The 17604-nt window shown below is 41.4% G+C and overlaps 1 protein-coding gene across 5 annotated transcripts in view; it reads right to left on the bottom strand.

The window, feature by feature from the left end:
• Positions 1 to 1217: 1217 nt before the first annotated feature.
• Positions 1218 to 17604, bottom strand: part of CEP57L1 (centrosomal protein 57 like 1) — a 38019-nt gene continuing 21632 nt past the window's right edge. For 2 of the 5 annotated variants that reach the window (XM_075126634.1, XM_075126633.1), the window contains exons 5-11: positions 10184 to 10300; positions 9822 to 9899; positions 6191 to 6286; positions 5163 to 5240; positions 4816 to 5045; positions 3073 to 3217; positions 1218 to 1732 (exon numbers count right to left, since the gene is read on the bottom strand). In XM_075126634.1, the coding sequence (XP_074982735.1) occupies positions 1508 to 1732; positions 3073 to 3217; positions 4816 to 5045; positions 5163 to 5240; positions 6191 to 6286; positions 9822 to 9899; positions 10184 to 10300 (969 nt within the window). In that variant the 3' untranslated portion in view covers positions 1218 to 1507. Of the gene's footprint in view, positions 1733 to 3072; positions 3218 to 4815; positions 5046 to 5162; positions 5272 to 6190; positions 6287 to 9821; positions 9900 to 10183; positions 10301 to 17604 lie in introns of those variants that run through there. The other 3 variants (XM_048844844.2, XM_048844845.2, XM_075126635.1) reach the window with 2 other exon arrangements.

The following is a 17604-nucleotide window of genomic DNA, read 5'->3' as shown; positions in this document are numbered from 1 at the left end:
AGAGAGGTATTCCTCTGCCTAGCTTCCCGATTCATAGATCGCAGTTGGGGTTAAGCAAGCAGTAGGCACCCAGCTGCCTAATGCAGGCCAGCAGTGTACATGCTCCAGGGGCTAAAACTTGGGTGCCTAGGAACTTTTACAATGGAAATGTAGGCACTGAGTCAGTTTAGGCACCTCACAGCTGAGTGGGAGTTTTATTCATCACAGTGGTGCTATGTATGCAAACTTAGGCAACAAAGTTGCTTTGTAGATCACACCCTAAGTACTAAATATTAGAAGTAGAGTGTACCTCTGTTGTACTAACAGCAGCAAGCAGCTGAGAGTCTGAAAACTCCACAGCTGTAGTGGATTGGGTCATTCATTACATATTTGAGTACAGACAAGGGTTCTAGGCCAGGTACACACAATGGCTTCAGCCATCTTTATACATGTTTCCACTACACGGGTTTATTACACGATTTAGGCAGGCTCTGTTAACAGAGTTCTAGGCTAGGCATCTACTTAGGTTTTTAAGGATTGGTCCCTTCCATGTATCCAGCCAAAATGAGTTTAGCAATATTTATATTAAAAACATGGCTGTGGCAGCAGTATAAAATGGTGCCTTATTAGCATTAATTATAATTAGGCAGCATTAAAGAGTCAGATATGGTGGATTTTTTTTCTTTGTTTTAATAAAAAGAACCCACACCATATTTGAACCAGTACAGGCCATTTAAACCCTATGACTAGCAAATGTGTATAATACAAGCCATTGCACTTTCAGAAAAAGTACTTTGTAGACAGAAGACCTTTTTGCTCTATCACTGCAAGTGACTTATTGCCAAACTCCCTCTGCAAAACAAGCAATCTTCAACATCAGTCCATGAATGCAGGCACTAAAGTTTATGTCCTAGATAATTTTACATTACAAAATTAGTAAGTGCATGTTCATGACAGACATGGTACTTGTCTGCATTAAATTGCAAGAACCCAAGTATTCAGTCCTCACAAAAGGAAGACTCCCACTTACTCCACTGGAATTTTGGCCCTGTTAGGGCTGCAGAAGCAGGCTTTAAGTATCTCCTTTGAGCATGGAGGAAATGTGATAATCCTGAGTTTCTGACCTACATTAAAGCAGTTTTCCTTTCCTCCTCTACTTCATAATTAATTATTTCAGAGTGTGTGCATGTACGTTGATGAGGAGGAAAGTGGGCAAAAAACAGATTGCATTTCTTATATATTTCAAAAGATAGTTTTTAATTTTGTAAGTTAAAAGAAATTGGGACACTTCATGAAACAGTTAAAACAGATATTACAAAATATGTATAGCTACAGGGAAAGTGAGTAACCCAAACCTAAGTTTCAACTGAAATTTACTATTCGGTTAGAAAATATTTAGACATGGCATAAATGAAATATTATTCATTTAATTCTGTCTAATATTTGTTAAATCCAAACCTATGAAAAAGTGTCAGACATTTTTTTTTGGCATGCCAGTAAGAGGCACTACCTATATAAATATGTAAAACTATTGTTCCCACACGATATCATCTTTTTTCAGTGTTGACTGAAGTTTCTGCACATTTTTTAATAGCTGAAGCGAGCTTTTGCTTTTCTGCACAGGACAGGATTTTGATGCTCTTCCGCTTGAAGTAACTGGAATTTCTCTTGTTCCTTTTAGGTCATCAGATTTTGGTAGGACATGAGCTGACTGTCTCTTCAATTTCTGAGCTTTTTGCTTTAATTTGTGGACCTAAAAATGAAGATATATGCATGAAAGTTTTAATGCTCAGAAAGGATATTGGCTAGAGACCCAGGCACCACTTAAGAGCAACAATCTCAAACACCAACTATAAATGAAAAGAGAGGAGAGAGAGAGTTTAGCTTTCCACCACATCAGATCACTCTCCAGTCAACCTCTGTACTCTACCCCTGACGAGAAGAGTAAGGCAAGTCGACGGGAGAGTTTCTCCCATTGACCTCCCGCAGTAACTTGAGCTAAGGTACATTGACTCCAGCTACGTTATTCACGTAGCTGGAGTTGCATAGCATAGGTTGACTTACCTAAGGCTATGTCTACTCTTAAAACACTACACAGGCACAGCTGTAGCACTATAGCTGCACTGTTGCAAGGCTTCAGTGTAGACACTTACTACAGCGATGGGAGCGGTTCTCCCACTGCTATAGGTAATGCACCTTCCTGAGAGGCGGTAGCTAGGGGTTAAGTCAACTTAACTACATCTCTCAGGGGTGTGGATTTTTCATATGCCCAAGAGATGTTGCTATGCAGTGTGACAAGATGGCCATTGTTAGTCTGGTGGGTCCTGTGCTTTTCTTGGCAGGGAGGTAAGATGCCACCCCTTGCCCCTGTTCTTGGGGTATCGATGGCCCCGCTAGTGGCCCAGGAAGGTGCTAAAGGAGGGAAGCTGGGGAGGGGTCTGGGTTTGCTCCTCACTGAGCCCCAGCCCCTCTCAACCCCTGTGGGTTCTTCCCCCTTAGGTGGGGTACCTGCAGTGCTTAGATGCTGGGGAAGGGAGTCTCCCTCCCCTACTGGGCCCTTACTTCAGTTCTCTGATTTTCCAAGTCTCACAGCACACCTCCAATCTCCAGTCCTCTCTCCTTCCTCCTCTTCCTCTGTCTGCCTGAAGCAGGGGGGTTTATTAGTTTCCTAACAGGGCCTTAATTGACTGCAGGTGCTCCAATTAACCTGCAACCGCCTTCCCTAGTCTACAGGGAACCACACTTTAGTCTTGAGTTTATATATTTCCCCTCTAGCACTCTCCCACTGCTCCCTGACCCTCATGTATCATAGATATAACTTTTCAATGTAAACCAGCCCTCATCAGTTATAATATCCTACTTATGGTAATGTTTTCCACTTTAGCTTCTTTCCAGATGTTCAGTATCAGCCCTTGAATCTAAATATTTACCTAAAGCCTCAGCACCTTTGAACCTATTTGTCTTGGAATCCCAACGGGACTGTACATTCTAAAGGTAGGCACTGGCTCTCTCTCTCTCGCAACATCATGAAAAATTATTTTCATCATATTCCAATAGTTTGCTTCTAAGTAAACTCTTTAAAAATTTCCTTACACTAGCTTGGTGTTTTTTCAACTTAGATATCTGTTCCCCTTTAATTTCCATTTGCTTTACAAGACAATCCAATTCACGTTCTAGGTCTTCACGAACTTCACAGTTTTGAGTTTCTTGTATCTGCTTCAAGAGTTCTTGATGCTCACTGTTAGAGACAAAGATATTAGACAATAGTATTGGTGGTATATTTGAACAACATTCTTCTTACATGTACTTTTGTTACATTGCACAAGTTTCAACTCCAGGAGGTCTCCCCACTAGAGAAATAAAGCAGGTTAATCACCGTGACACACAACTAATACTTTTTATACTAAATAAATACATAAAATAAAATACTCAAACGTTCATATTTTTTCCATTACTTATTTTCCTTCTACTCTGAGCCTGCAGATAGTATACTCATTTTGTTACATCACAACCATTTCTCTCTCAAGATTGAGGAAATAAGCACCAGAGAATGTGCTGGTACTGCAGAATCATGCACAATGGCTATTTGGAATGTGAAAAATTAAAGATCCCATTAAAGTAAATAGCAGGCAATATACACAAAAAATGTATACTGGCCAATTCCAACCCCTATCTAAGTTGCCCCAGAGTAAGAGCACTTAACATAATTCAGAAAAACTTGTTTTACAAACACTAATGAAAGTTATAGTTCTTTTGTCAAATTAATCAAGTAAAATTAAGAATTCTATTGGGCAAAATTAACTGCATGGTTTGTTGCTTCAGGCAATTACGGTTCCAAACATTTCACTCTACAAACTAATGATAGAAAGTGTAGTTTAGAGCTCCCTAATGTATATAGTAAAGCTAAGCTATACATTAGTTACAAAGGATAAGAACATTTCACAGTTAGAAGTTATTGATCAACAAGTTCTTTGTGGCAAAGGGCCATGCCTTCTTTTATATTTTAATACAATGCCTAGCACAAAGTGAGCACAACTGAAAATAAATAATTATTTCTTCTCTTCATAAATTCCTCCAGCTTAAATTGCTACTCTAAATCAAATATTTTCTCTGATTGGCACACAACTAATAAGGGAGTTATAACTAGAGCTTTGTGAAGAGATTCTGCGAACAGCTTAGATTAATCAATGCCACGTGTCCTGAAATGAAGATCAACAACTATTTCAGCATGATCTGTAACATAGGAATTTTAAAATGCTATGTGGATTCAAAACACATATGCTATTTACAAGGACTAGATGGACACCAGCAGGACATCTAGTCTCCAACCCATGCAGTTGTCCTTCTGGACTAATCATGTCCCTTTCATCTCGGGCCTCTTGTCAGTCACAATAAGGTCAAAGCTGGCAACACCCCAACAGCAATATGGCTTACTCTTCTAGGTATCAGATAAAAGGTTTCTCCAAAAGAAAACCTACCATTGTGCTGTGTGTAGGTTTGAGGATAAGGATATCCTTCAGGCCTCATTTTAGACAGCCTGCTGCATGAATATCGTAAGTGTGGCTTTAAAAAAAAAAAAAGCCCCAAAAGTACAAAAGAACCTTCACTATCTACTCGTGAAGCTGTTTAAATGCAAGGGCTATAAAAACTTCCCAATGAGAGAAAATCCTATCTGCAAGATCCACCCAAACCCCACTCCCCAAATATTTTTAGACCCAAACATGCTCTAGTACAACCTCTAAATAGCCCTCACATGGCTTCAGCTTGCAGTCATTTTTACTCAGAGCATCACAGTCTTTTTATCCTTTGGGGGATAATACACAGATACATACTTACAAGCTCATTTGGCCTAGCTCATCTTGTATCGCCAGCAAAAGGTCAGATAGATTTTCAGTGACAGAAGATGATGTGGAACAAGAGGATACAGATTTGCATGCAATAGTTCGTCTAGAAATCCTGTGTTCAGCTGCTTCTGGACACCGTGACAAGACACATGGACTACGATGTTTCATCATATGTAAGACACTTTGTACATTTGCACTAACAGAATGGCTGGAGCTGGCAGACTTGAGAGGAGAAAAGGAAACTTCTGTAAGCAGCTATAATTAAGGTAATTAATGGAAAAATGTTCATTTAAAAAGAACGTGGACACATGTTTAAATGAGAATCTAAATCAGGCTCACCTTCCCAGCCACAAAAGGCAGCATCCCAGCCTTTAGGCAAAATTGTGGAGGATGTACTTTCTTCAGAGCAGATTTTTTCTGACAGACGGTAGACAGAAGACATGTTTGCCTAACAGTGCAACCTTAAAATTATTCTTTCAAATTACACTGTAAACGGTTTGAAGCAGGGGCTGTTTTTGTTATGTCTTTGAGCCGTGTCTAACACAACAAGGTCCTGCCCCATGACTGAGGCTTATAAGTGCTACCACAATACAAATAATAAAGAAGAGGGTAACCCAAGTATTTTGTCAACAAACCTTTCCTCCCCCCCCCGCCCCAGTGAGAACAAGTCTGAGCTACACTTAGGCAACAAATCTTTCCATACAAAAATCAGTGCTCCATAATAGCCGGTGAAATATGCAGTCTCAATTCATCTCCTTTAATGGGTATTAAAGTTTTCCTACTTCTCCCCAATACAGAAGAATTTCCAATAAGACTGAGATCTAGTACACAGTTAATCTGACAACTCAGTAGTAGATTACGATTTGAGAAATTTAGCACTGTCTCTGTGGCATTTAACAGACTCAGTTTTACAAGTCATGTCATTTTAGCAGACCTGCAATGCCTATGGATGAAAAGAATGCAGTGGGTGAAGTTCTTCTTGCCTTCAGTATGACACTTGCTACAGCATTTCAAAAAAAAAAATCCTAATTCAAGTGGTCTTTGAAAGTAAATTCAAAAATCGACTAAGGGCATGAACACAGGCCAGTGAAATGGCCGCGCATAGTTTAAGGTTCTGCTGGAGTGTGCAAGTTTTCTATTTTAAAAGTAGGCTTTACCACATTAAACATATTTTAGTTATCTAAAGAGAGGGAAAAACAGCATGTTATATTTCCAGAGTAAATGACAGAGTATAGAGAGCCAACAGAACCCCACCCATAACCACTTTTCCAGTAGCATCCCTATCACTCCATGAATGAGATGCTACAAAAATAAGAGAGGCATGTTAGAGACATTATCACTGTGCAAATGACAAACTTGCATGTTACCTTTGCAGTTTTCTTTTTCCGGTTTTTCTTTTTTGGCTCATTTTGAGGCGACACTGAAGACATTAAAATTCTATTTATCTCAAGCCCAGTTTGAAGCTATAGTAATGAGAATAAAGTATTTAAATATCAAAATTTTTTAAATAGCACAGATTGAATCTTCATCCACACATGAAAGAGGATTAATTAGATGCATTACTAACTGAACTCTCTGGGAGGCAGGAGGATTATAAAAGAGGATATGGAGACTGAATAGGATACAGGATGTCATGGTATCAAATATACCTTGCAACGCTGCCTTAGAGATTGCTATTTCCAAACCCAAGTACAGCAACTGTATCTCTTGGACTACCACAACTAATGCTGCAGTGAGCTAGGGATATGGCCATTTAAAGCGGGAAGAGGTTTGGACAACATAGGAATGGACATACTGGGTCACCAACGGTCCATCTAGACGAGTGTCCTGTCTTGCAACAGTGGCTAGAGCCAGACACTTCAGAGCAAACCAACAGAATAGGGCAATTGAGTGATCTATCACCTGTCATGCAACATTTAGCATCAGTCCTATTGTCCAAGTGAGGGTTTTTTCTAGGGATTACTTTATAATTACTGTTGTCTATACAAGATTAGTGTGATAGGGCAGTTACCATTCATCCCTTTAAGGGATGAGGCCTCTGTCTTTGCATATATAAGCAGACCTGGCTAAAAGATGCAGTAAAACTATCATCAGCTCAAACTACTCCAGCCAGATACTTCACTGAGCGTGAATCAAGAGAAGGTTGAAGAGAAGAGTCATGGCACCTGACCTGTAACAGAAGGTTTCCCACCCCAAAACCAACTCTGATAGATCCTGGATTATGGTAAAGTCTGACTAGTAGTCAGCATACTGATCACATTACTGCACCAGAGTCCTTTCTTGCACTGATGGAGTCTCTCTGCAGTGGCACTGAAGACAAATTAATTGCTCTAGGCAAGCTTTGTATTATGTATTTTTTTTAATAAGGTCAGACATGCACAGAAGGCTTATGTGCTAGCAAAACCAGTTAAGGGAGAGACCCAGAGGATTGTGTTTTGGACTGTGGCATTCAGTTGAGTCCTTGAGGTGTTGGGGTAATTCTACAGTTCCTGACTGATGGAAGCCAGTGAGGTTGTGGTGGAACTGCTGTAGGAGGCGACTGCAATGGTGAAAATGGGTAAGGAGCTAGATTCTCTTATTGTAAAATGCTGTCATATGTAAAACACGGGAGGTAATTGTCCTGCTCTGTTCAGTGCTGGTGAGGCCTCAGCTGGAGTACTATGTCCAATTCTGAGTGCCACACTTTAGGGAAGATGTAAATAAACTGGAGAGAGAGTCTAGAGGAGAGCAACAAAAATGACAAAAAGGTTTAGAAAATCTAACCTATGTGGAGAGGTTAAAAAAAAAGTGAACGTTTAAATCTTAAGATAAGATGACTGAAGGGGGACCTGATAACAGCCTTCAAATATGTTATGGGGCGTTATAAAGAGGACAGCGATCATTTGTTATGTGTTGACCACTGAAAGTAGGACAAAATGTAACGGGCGTAATCTGGAGCAAGGGAGATAGAGGTTAGATATTATGAAAAACCTTTATAACTATACAGGTAGTTAAGTTCTGGAATAGGCTTTCAAGGTAGTTTGGACAAACACTTGACAGGGATGGTCTAGGTGTACTTAGTCCTATTTCAGCACAGGGGGCTGGACTAGATGACCTCTTGAGGTCCCTTCTAGATCTACATTTCTGTAATTGTTAGGTCTGTGCAACACAAGAGCTGAAGAGTAAGTATTTTTCTACAATAAACTCCAAAAAGAACTGCCCTCTTTCAAAACGGCTGCTACCTAGTATAGTTCTTAATGAGAAAAGGAGTACTTGTGGCACCTTAGAGACTAACCAAATTTATTTGAGCATGAGCTTTCGTGAGCTACAGCTCACTTCATCGGATGCATACCGTGGAAATTGCAGAAGACATTATATACACACACAGACCATGAAACAATACCTCCTCCCACCCCACTGTCCTGCTGGTAATAGCTTATCTAAAGTGATCATCAAGTTGGGCTATTTCCAGCACAAATCCAGGTTCTCACCCTCTCCCCTCCCCCCCCCCCCACAAACTCACTCTCCTGCTGGTAATAGCTCATCCAAAGTGACCACTCTCCCTACAATGTGCATGGTAATCAAGGTGGGCCATTTTCAGCACAAATCCAGGCTCTCTCACCCCCTCCCCCCACAAAACACACACACACACACACACACACACTCTCTCTCTCTCTCGCTGGCAATAGCTCATCCAAACTGACCACTCTCCAAGTTTAAATCCAAGTTTAACCAGAATGTCGGGGAGGAGGGGGGTAGGAAAAAACAAGGGGAAATAGGCTACCTTGCATAATGACTCAGCCACTCCCAGTCTCTATTTAAGCCTAAATTAATAGTATCCAATTTGCAAATGAATTCCAATTCAGCAGTTTCTCGCTGGAGTCTGGATTTGAAGTTTTTTTGTTGTAAGATAGCGACCTTCATGTCTGTGATTGCGTGACCAGAGAGATTGAAGTGTTCTCCGACTGGTTTTTGAATGTTATAATTCTTGACATCTGATTTGTGTCCATTTATTCTTTTACGTAGAGACTGTCCAGTTTGACCAATGTAAATGGCAGAGGGGCATTGCTGGCACATGATGGCATATATCACATTGGTGGATGTGCAGGTGAACGAGCCTCTGATAGTGTGGCTGACGTTATTAGGCCCTGTGATGGTGTCCCCTGAATAGATATGTGGGCACAATTGGCAACGGGCTTTGTTGCAAGGATAGGTTCCTGGGTTAGTGGTTCTGTTGTGTGGTATGTGGTTGTTGGTGAGTATTTGCTTCAGGTTGCGGGGCTGTCTGTAGGCAAGGACTGGAGGCTACGACTGCTCATAGTGAACATGCCCACTTTTAAAATGACTACTGTCTCTCAGTGTTCTTAGTGTGAGTAAAATCAAGCTGCACTCAGGAAAGACGGTGGCCCTGGCAGGAAAAATCAGTTCATGGAATTCTTTATAGAAGATCATTTATTTTTCAGCCTCTGATGAAGAAATTTTTTATTTAATAGTGAAAAAATGAATCTTACAAAGAAAAAGGTCTCTAAGTGTAGCCAGATGTATAGGATTTAACCATATGGAAAGTTGAAAGTCTGTGTTATTCTATTAAGATAGTTCAGGACAAAAAGTTTAACTTAGGATGCTAAGTTGCTTAATTGACCCATTTTATAATTAAATTTTAAGTTAAACTAAATTATAAAAATTCTCAGAAAATTCATTGTTTATTCAATGAGAATGTACTCTAATTTTGAGGCGAATGTGCTGTATTCTTCATGCATTTAAAAGAAATAAAAAAAGGTTGAATCCCTGCTTTAAGTTCAAAACACAACTCAGCCTTACCTATGGAACTGATGTTCTAGAAGAAGCCAAATGTACATAATATAAATCCCATTAAGCAAAGCTTATCATCATTTGGAGTTGTCAAGTTAGCGTTACAGAATTTTTCCAAGCTAATAAACAGGTTATAAAAAAAAAAAAAGTGTCTTGAAGAGAGACACTATTTCCTCAGCAATAAATCCAGTAATTTGGCTATCCTACCTGAGCAGCTTTGTCTTGTATTAACTTACGCTGATGCTCTTCTTCACAAAGTTTTTCCTCCAATTGTTTGATCTTGTCCTGAAACAGAACACTAGTATGGTTAGTCACATTTAAGGCTGCAAGATTTGAAGGAATCTTGCAATAGTCAAAATTACTAATCTTCTTAAGCAGGCTTAAATTCCTCAGATTTATAGGAAATGAAGTCTGAGGTAGAAGGCAAAGTGAATGTTGAGATCTTATACTCCTCTGCTGGAGCTACAGTTGATAAATGGTCTGTGTATCTTAGCACAAAATTGGCAACTGTGGCACAAAGAAATTTGAAATGAACTGTAACTGCACATGATCATGTTAGGATTGCTTACTTCTGCAGTTCTCTGTGTAGTGCTAAGTCTGAAGCACTCTTTTTCTAGGACTTCAAGCTTTTCAAGTTTTGCATGGAGCTCCATCTGATTCTGATCTTTTTCCTTTTGAAGCAGAGTCTGGAAAGAATAAGCAAAAGTCAAGTTTGGCAGCTGATAAAATAGTTGACACCCCAAGAAAATCTCTCACCACAGTGAACTTTGTTTTAACAGTTTACAATTTTAAGTATTAAGTTCAGTGCTATGAAAAATGCCAGACAGACAAAGCAGTGTTCAGTTTCCACCACTGTCAGAAGCTGATAAAGTACATGTAGGAACTGAAGAGAAACAGTCAAATGAAAAAGAGTTTCAATTCAATTATATCACATAACTAAAAACTGACAAATTTAAGTGTTTTTTTAAGTTTTTAAGTATACAAATGCTAGAAGCCTCCATACTAAGATGGGTGAACTTGAGTGCCTGGTAATAAATGAGGATATTGATAGAATAAGCATCAGAGAAGACTGGTGGAACAATGATAATCAACAGAACACTTAAATACCAGGGTACAAAGTACCGTATATACTCATTCATAAGCCGAATTTTTTTTTTTTTTTAGTAAAAAAGGGAAGCATCAAAGAATGGGGTCGGCTTATGAACGGGTATAGAGGGAGAGGTGGGACACAGCCCCTCCCCCCAACAGAAGGGGCAAGGAGAGGCAGCACAGCCAGAAGGGAAGAGGTGGGGCCAGAGTCTCTCCGCTTCTGGCCACGCAGCTCTCCCCCCAGCCGCTGAAGCAGCTGCAGCTCTAGGGCTGGCAGGCTGCAGCCGCACTGCTCAGCCCCACCCACCAGAGCAGGTTGTGGCCATGCCACCCGGCCCGCTGCAGCCATGCTGCCTGGCCCAGCCTGCTGGAACATGTTGCAGCCACGCTGCCTGGTCTGGTCCACCGGAGCAGGCTGTGGCCACGCTGCCCAGCATGCCGGACCAGCTCTGGCCAGGCCAGAGACATCCTCCCCTGGCCCTCCCCAGACAAGGTGGGAAGGGATGGGGTATGTGGGGGGTTGTCACCGGGGTTACTCCCCTGACCCCCAGCTTCTCCCCCACCAAAAAATTTCCCCATCAGTTGCTGTCCCGGCCCATCAGGGTAAGCAGCTGGTGCGCCGGGACACTTTGCTTACTTAGGTTTACCTCCGTGCCTGCAGACGCTCGAGGTAAACAAACCATCTCAGCCCACCAGCAGCTTATCCTGATGGCCTGGGAGCCAAAGTTTGCTGACCCCTGAATTATAGGGTCGGCTTATGAATGCTTCATAAAAATTTTCCATTTTTAAAAACTTATCCATCTTGGTGGGGGTCAGCTTATAAACGAACCGGCTTATGATCGAGTATATACTGTATATAGGAATGACAGAGTAGGTCGTGCTGGTGTGGGAGTGGCATTGTATGTGAAAGAAAGCATAGAGTCAAATATAGTAAAAATCTTAAATCAAACTGCACTATAGAATCTCGATGGAGAGAAATTCCATGCTTGAATAATAGGAGTCTACCAGCAGGAATATATTACTGACCATCTGACTAGGATGGGGATTGTGAAATGCTCAGGGAGATTAGAGAGGCTATAAGAATAGAAAACTCAATAATAATGGGAGATTTCAACTATCCCCCTATTGAATGGGTACCTTTCACCTCAGGACAGGATGCAGAGATAAAATTTCTAGACACCATTAATGACCGTTTCTGGTAGCAACTAGCCCAGGAACCCACCAAGGGGAGAGGAAATTCTTGATTTAGTCCTAAGTGGAGTACAGAATCTGGTCCAAGAGGTGACTCTAGCTGAACTGCTTGGTAATAGCAATCACAGTAATATAATTAAATTTAACATCTTTGTAGAAGGGAAAATACCAAAAAAGCCCACCATAGTACCATTTCAGAAAGGGGAACTACATAAAAATGAAGAAGCTAGTTAAATGGAAATTAAAAAAAGATACAGTCACAAGAGTGAAATGCCTGCAAGCTGCATGGAAATTTGTTAAAAACACCATAATAAGAGTTCAAATTAAATGTTTATCCCAAATTAAAAAACCTAGTAAGAGAACCAAAAAATGCCACTGTGGCTAAACAGAGTAAAAGCAGCAGTTAGAGGCAAAAAGGCATCCTTTAAAAACTGGAAGTCAAATCCTACTGAGGAAAATAGAAAGAGCATAAACTCTGGCAAGGCAAAGGTAAAAGTATAACTAGGCAGGCCAAAAAAGAATCTGAAGAGCAATTAGCAAGAGACTCAAAAACTAACAGCAATTTTTTTTTTTTTTTTTTAAGTACCTCAGTAGCAGGAAACCTGCCAAACCATCAGTGGGACCACTGAACAATCGGAGGTGCTAAAGGAGCACTCAGGGAAGAACAGACCATTGAGGAGAAGCTAAATGAATTCTTTGCATCAGTCTTCACTGCAGAGGATGTGAGAGAGAGAGAGTCCTACTCCTCAGCCATTCTTTTTAGGTGACAAATCTGAGGAACTGACCCAGAGTTAGGTGTTAGTAGGGGAGGTTTTGAACAGATTGATTAATTGATTAATTAAACAGTAAGAAGTAACCAGAACCAGATAGTATTCACCCAAGAGTTCTGAACAAACTCAAATATGAAATTGCAGAACTGCTAACTGCGATATGTAACCTGTCCCTTAAATCAGCTGCTGTACCAGATAGCTAGAGGATAGTTATTGTCATGCCAATTTTTTTTTTTTTTTTTAAGGTTCCAAGGTGATCCTGGCAATTACAAGCCAGTAAGCCTAATTTCAGGACCAGGCAAGTTGGTTGAAACTATAGTAAAGAACAGAATTATCAGACACATAGATGAACACGATTTGTTGGGGAAGAGTCAACATGGCTTGTGTAAAGGGAAATCATGCCTCATCAATCTATTAGAATTCTTTGAGGGGGTCAACAAACATGAACAAGAGTAATCCAGAGCATATAGTATACATGGACTTTCAGAAAGCCTTCAATAAGGTCACTCACCAAAGGTTCTTAAGCAAAGTAAGTAGTCCTGGGATAAGAGGAAGGTCCTCTCATGGACCAGCAACTGGTTAAAAGATAGGAAACAAAGGGTAGGAATAAATGGCCAGTTTTCAGAATGGACAGAGGTAAAGAGAGGTGTCACCCAAGGATCTGTACTGGGACCAGTATTATTCAACATATTCTTAAGTGATCTGGAAAAGGAGGTAAACAAACAGTCAGGTAGCAAAATTTGCAAATGATACAAAAAACTATTCAAGATAGTCAAGTCCAAAGCAGACTGTGAAGAGTTACAAAGGGATCTCACTAAACTGGGTGACTGAGCAACAAGAGAAACAGATGAAATTCAATGTTGATAAATGCAAAGTAATGCACACTGGAAGACATAATCCCAACCATACATACAAAATGATGGGGTCTAAATTAGCTGTTATCATTCAAAAAAGATCTTGGAGTAAATGCGGATAGTTTTCTGAAAACATCTGCACGGTGTACAGGAGAATGTACACTGTACAGCGGCAGTCAAAAAAGCTAACAATGTTTGGACCCATTAGGATAGGGATATATAATAAGACAGAAAATATAATGCTGCTATATAAATCCATAGTACAACTACACCTTGAATACTGCATGCAATTCTGGCCATCCCATCTCAAAAATGGTATATTAGAATTGGAAAAAGTACAGAGAAAGGCAACAAAAATGATTAGAAGTATGGAACTGCTTCCATAGGAGAGCTTAAAGAGACTGACTTTTCAGATTGGAAGAGAGATGACTAAAGGGGTATATGACAGCGGCCTACAAAATCATGAATGGTGTGGAGAAAGTGAGTAAGGAAGTGTTGGTTACTCTTCCACATAAAAACACATGAACCAATGAAACTGATAGGCAGCACGTTTGAAACAAACAAAAGGAAGTACTTTTTCATACAACTCACAGTCAACCTGTGGAACTCATTGCCATGGGATGTGGTAAAGACCAAAAATACAAGTAAAAAAATAAAAGAGTTAACTACATTCATGGAGGCAAGGTCTATCAATGGCTATTAGCAAAGATGGTCTGGGGTGCACACCCCTGCTCTGGGTGTCCTAAGCCTCTAACTGCCAGAAGTGGACAACAGGGGATGGGTCACTCCATAATTGCCCTGTTCTGTTCTCTGAAGCACCTGGCACCAACCACTGTCTGAACACAGGGTCCTGGGGTAGATGGACGACTGGTCTGACCCAGTATAGCCATTATGTCAGCTTGCCCACAGAGCGTGCAGGGTGCAAGCAGCAACAGGCCTAACTTCCCTAGGGCTGAGCTGCTGCTGAACCTCAGCCAGAACCACCAACTAAACCATGCAGTTGAAAGAGGCAATTCTCTAGGGCACTGGAATATTAGAGGCAGCAAGTATTCAATACGTTTGCGCGCGCACGCATAAACTATGAATTACCTAGATAAGGACTGCTAGAGTCAGACTGGACCTGGAGGAATAGGAAAATAGTGGTCACAGAATGCGTGAGCAAAGTGCTTGTCAACAAAAGGTCTCAATTGGCATGTTCCCTTCTGCCTCCCACCTCCTAAATGTCATGGACTTGTGTAAAGGAATGCTAAACTCTATTACACAGTTCAGCCACTACATGGCACTGTGTGTAAAATACCTTATTTACATTAGCCTCAGCCATACCTGGCAGAGCATTAAAGGATCTTAGAACGAACATAACTCGTGTGTACCTTGTGCAAATGCAAGTTCTGTAGCCAGTCCATATCTGATATAGGAACATGCCATGGTGTCAGAAGTAAACAGAAAGAACAAAGCAACAAAGGCTGCAGGATCTCATCAACATACTGCTCTTCAGTGCCCAAGAGAACTTCTGCTTTGACAAACCTTCACAATGGACAGACAGTAAGATTCTGAATTACAAAATTCTGAATTGCAAAAAAGTTCCACTGGGAAACTGGAGATCTACCAGTATCTCTTTTAATGTAGGTGATGGAGAAGAAGTCAGAGCATCTCTTTATACCCTTTGATTTTACAGAAGACAGTCACAAAGAGGACTATGAAAGTGTTCTGGCTATGTTTGATGCACCTTTTATACCCCAGAGAAATGTGCTTTTTTTCCCCCAACCAGCGATTCAAGAACCAGGGGAAAAAATGTTGAATGTTTTATAAGAGCTCTGCATACATTGGATGAAAACTGATTTGGGGAATACAAAACATGAAAAGTAACAGAGACAGGTTATTGGGTTAAAATATTTCACAGTAGCTAAATAGAAGACAGACTTAATCCTAGCCATAGCTATTCAGAGAGCAAAGCGGTCTGAACTAGTCAAACAGAACACTAGGTAGGAGCAATTTGAAATCCCTGAAATTAGCTTTGAAATAAGACAGACACTTGAATGTTCAAAGTATTACCATCAAGCCCCCTATGCAAGGAAAGAGAACTCCCAGGCTAAAAAGGAACAAATTCCAACCTACATGCACAAGGTGTGGAAAAAGTCAAATCCCAAGAGATGATGCATGTCCATCCAGAGGCACATGGTGTGTTAAATGCATGAAACATGAACATTTTGCAGCTGTTTGTTGCACCAAAGGAGTCGGAGTTGATTGATATGACAGATAATCAAGAGCCATTGTTTCTGGGATCTAACACTTCTGGCGACAAAGAACCTGCCTGGAGAGTGAAAGTGAATACTCATGGCAAAACTATTGACTTGAAAACTGACTCAGGAGCAGGTGTCACAATACTCTCAGAAGGCACTTACAATCACCTTCAACCTCTCACACAGCTGAAGTCACCCGACACCACTCTGAATAGCCCTGGAGGTTCTCTGAATTGCGTGGGCCAGTTCACCACAGAGACAACTTACAGAGATAAAAGCTTTTCATTCAAAGTGTATGTGATCAAAGAATCACAGACCAACAACCTTCTCAGCTGCAGTGTGGCAGCCATGATGGGCTTAGTGAGAAAGATGGAAGAACTTGGTGGAATATTTGGTAATATTAGACTTTTGCAAGGAGATCCGGTACAAATAACCTTAAGAGACAATGCTGAACCTTATAGTGTACATGAACCTCACAGGACTCCTATCCCATTACTTCATAAAGTGGAAACTGAGTTAAAGAGAATGGAAGGGATTGGCACATTGAGAAAATCTCTGATCCAACAGCATGGTATGCCCTAATGATAGCAGTAATAAGGAAAAATGGAAAAATATGGGTCTGTGTGGATCTTAAAAGGACTTAATGAAACAGTTGGAGAAAAATATATCCTACCAACACTGGATGACTTCCTCCCCAAAGTGAAAGGAGCTACAGTAACCTCCAAGCTGCATGTCTTGAGCAGACACTGGCAAACTCCTTTAGTCCAAGAAAGTGCTCGACCGACTACACTTATCACACCTTTTGGGAGTTTTTGCTTGTGAAGATTACCTTTTGGGATTACCAGTACACTTGAAATTTTCAAAAAAAAAAAAAAGGCAGAACTGTTAACTATAACTCCATATATGGATCTTCAATGGAAGAATACAACAAAACCTCAAAGTCCTAAGCCTAGTCAGTGAGCCTGGACTGAAGCTAAACAAGGGAAAAATGTGTTTACCACCTATCCCAAATCGAGGTTTTTGAGAAACAAAAATGGAATCATTCCTAGTCCTGAGAAAGCAAAAGCAATTCAAGCAATGCACCAACTAACATACCAGAACTGAGACGTATACTGGGGATGGTAAATTACCTTGGTCGATACTGTAGAAAGGTCTTGTAGGTGACAAAACCACTGAATGAACTATTAAAGTCCAACACACCTTGGCTATTGGGGCCAGATCAAGACATTGCCTCCTATGAGGTAAGAGAAATTATCTCAGTAGCTCCTGTTCTCAAGTACAATGATGTGAACAAACCCACAATGGTCAGTGAGGATGCAAGCAGCTATGGTCTAGGTCAGGGGTGGGCAAACATTGTGGCCCGAGGGCCACATCGGCGTTGCAAAACGGTATGGAGGGCTGGGTAGGGAAGGCTATGCTTGGCCCCCTACCCCAATCCCCCCCTTGGCCCCCACCCCCTATCCACTTTCCACCCCCTGACTGCTCCCTTCAGAACCCCTGACCCATCCAACCCCCCCACCCAATCCTTGTTCCCTGACCACCCCCTCCTGGGACCCCCGGCCCCTATCCAACCCCGCCTCCCCGGCTCCCTGTCCACACCCCCACCCCGACAGGCCCCCTGGAACCCCTGACCCATCCAACCAATCCTTGTCCCCTGACGGCTCCCTCCCGGGACCCCCATCCCTAACTGCCCCCCCCCCGACTCCCCCTGCTCCCTGTCCCCCGTCTCCCAGGACCCCCGATCCCCCACCCCATATCCAACCCCCCTCTGCCCCTTATCCAGCCCCCCTCCTGCTTACCACGCCGCTCAGAGCGGCGGGACAAGCCTGGGAGATGGATGGGTGCA

Source organism: Caretta caretta, chromosome 3 (genome assembly GCF_965140235.1).
Source record: "Caretta caretta isolate rCarCar2 chromosome 3, rCarCar1.hap1, whole genome shotgun sequence".
Taxonomy (NCBI): Eukaryota; Metazoa; Chordata; order Testudines; family Cheloniidae; genus Caretta; species Caretta caretta.
This window is presented reverse-complemented; position numbering and strand designations above follow the sequence as displayed.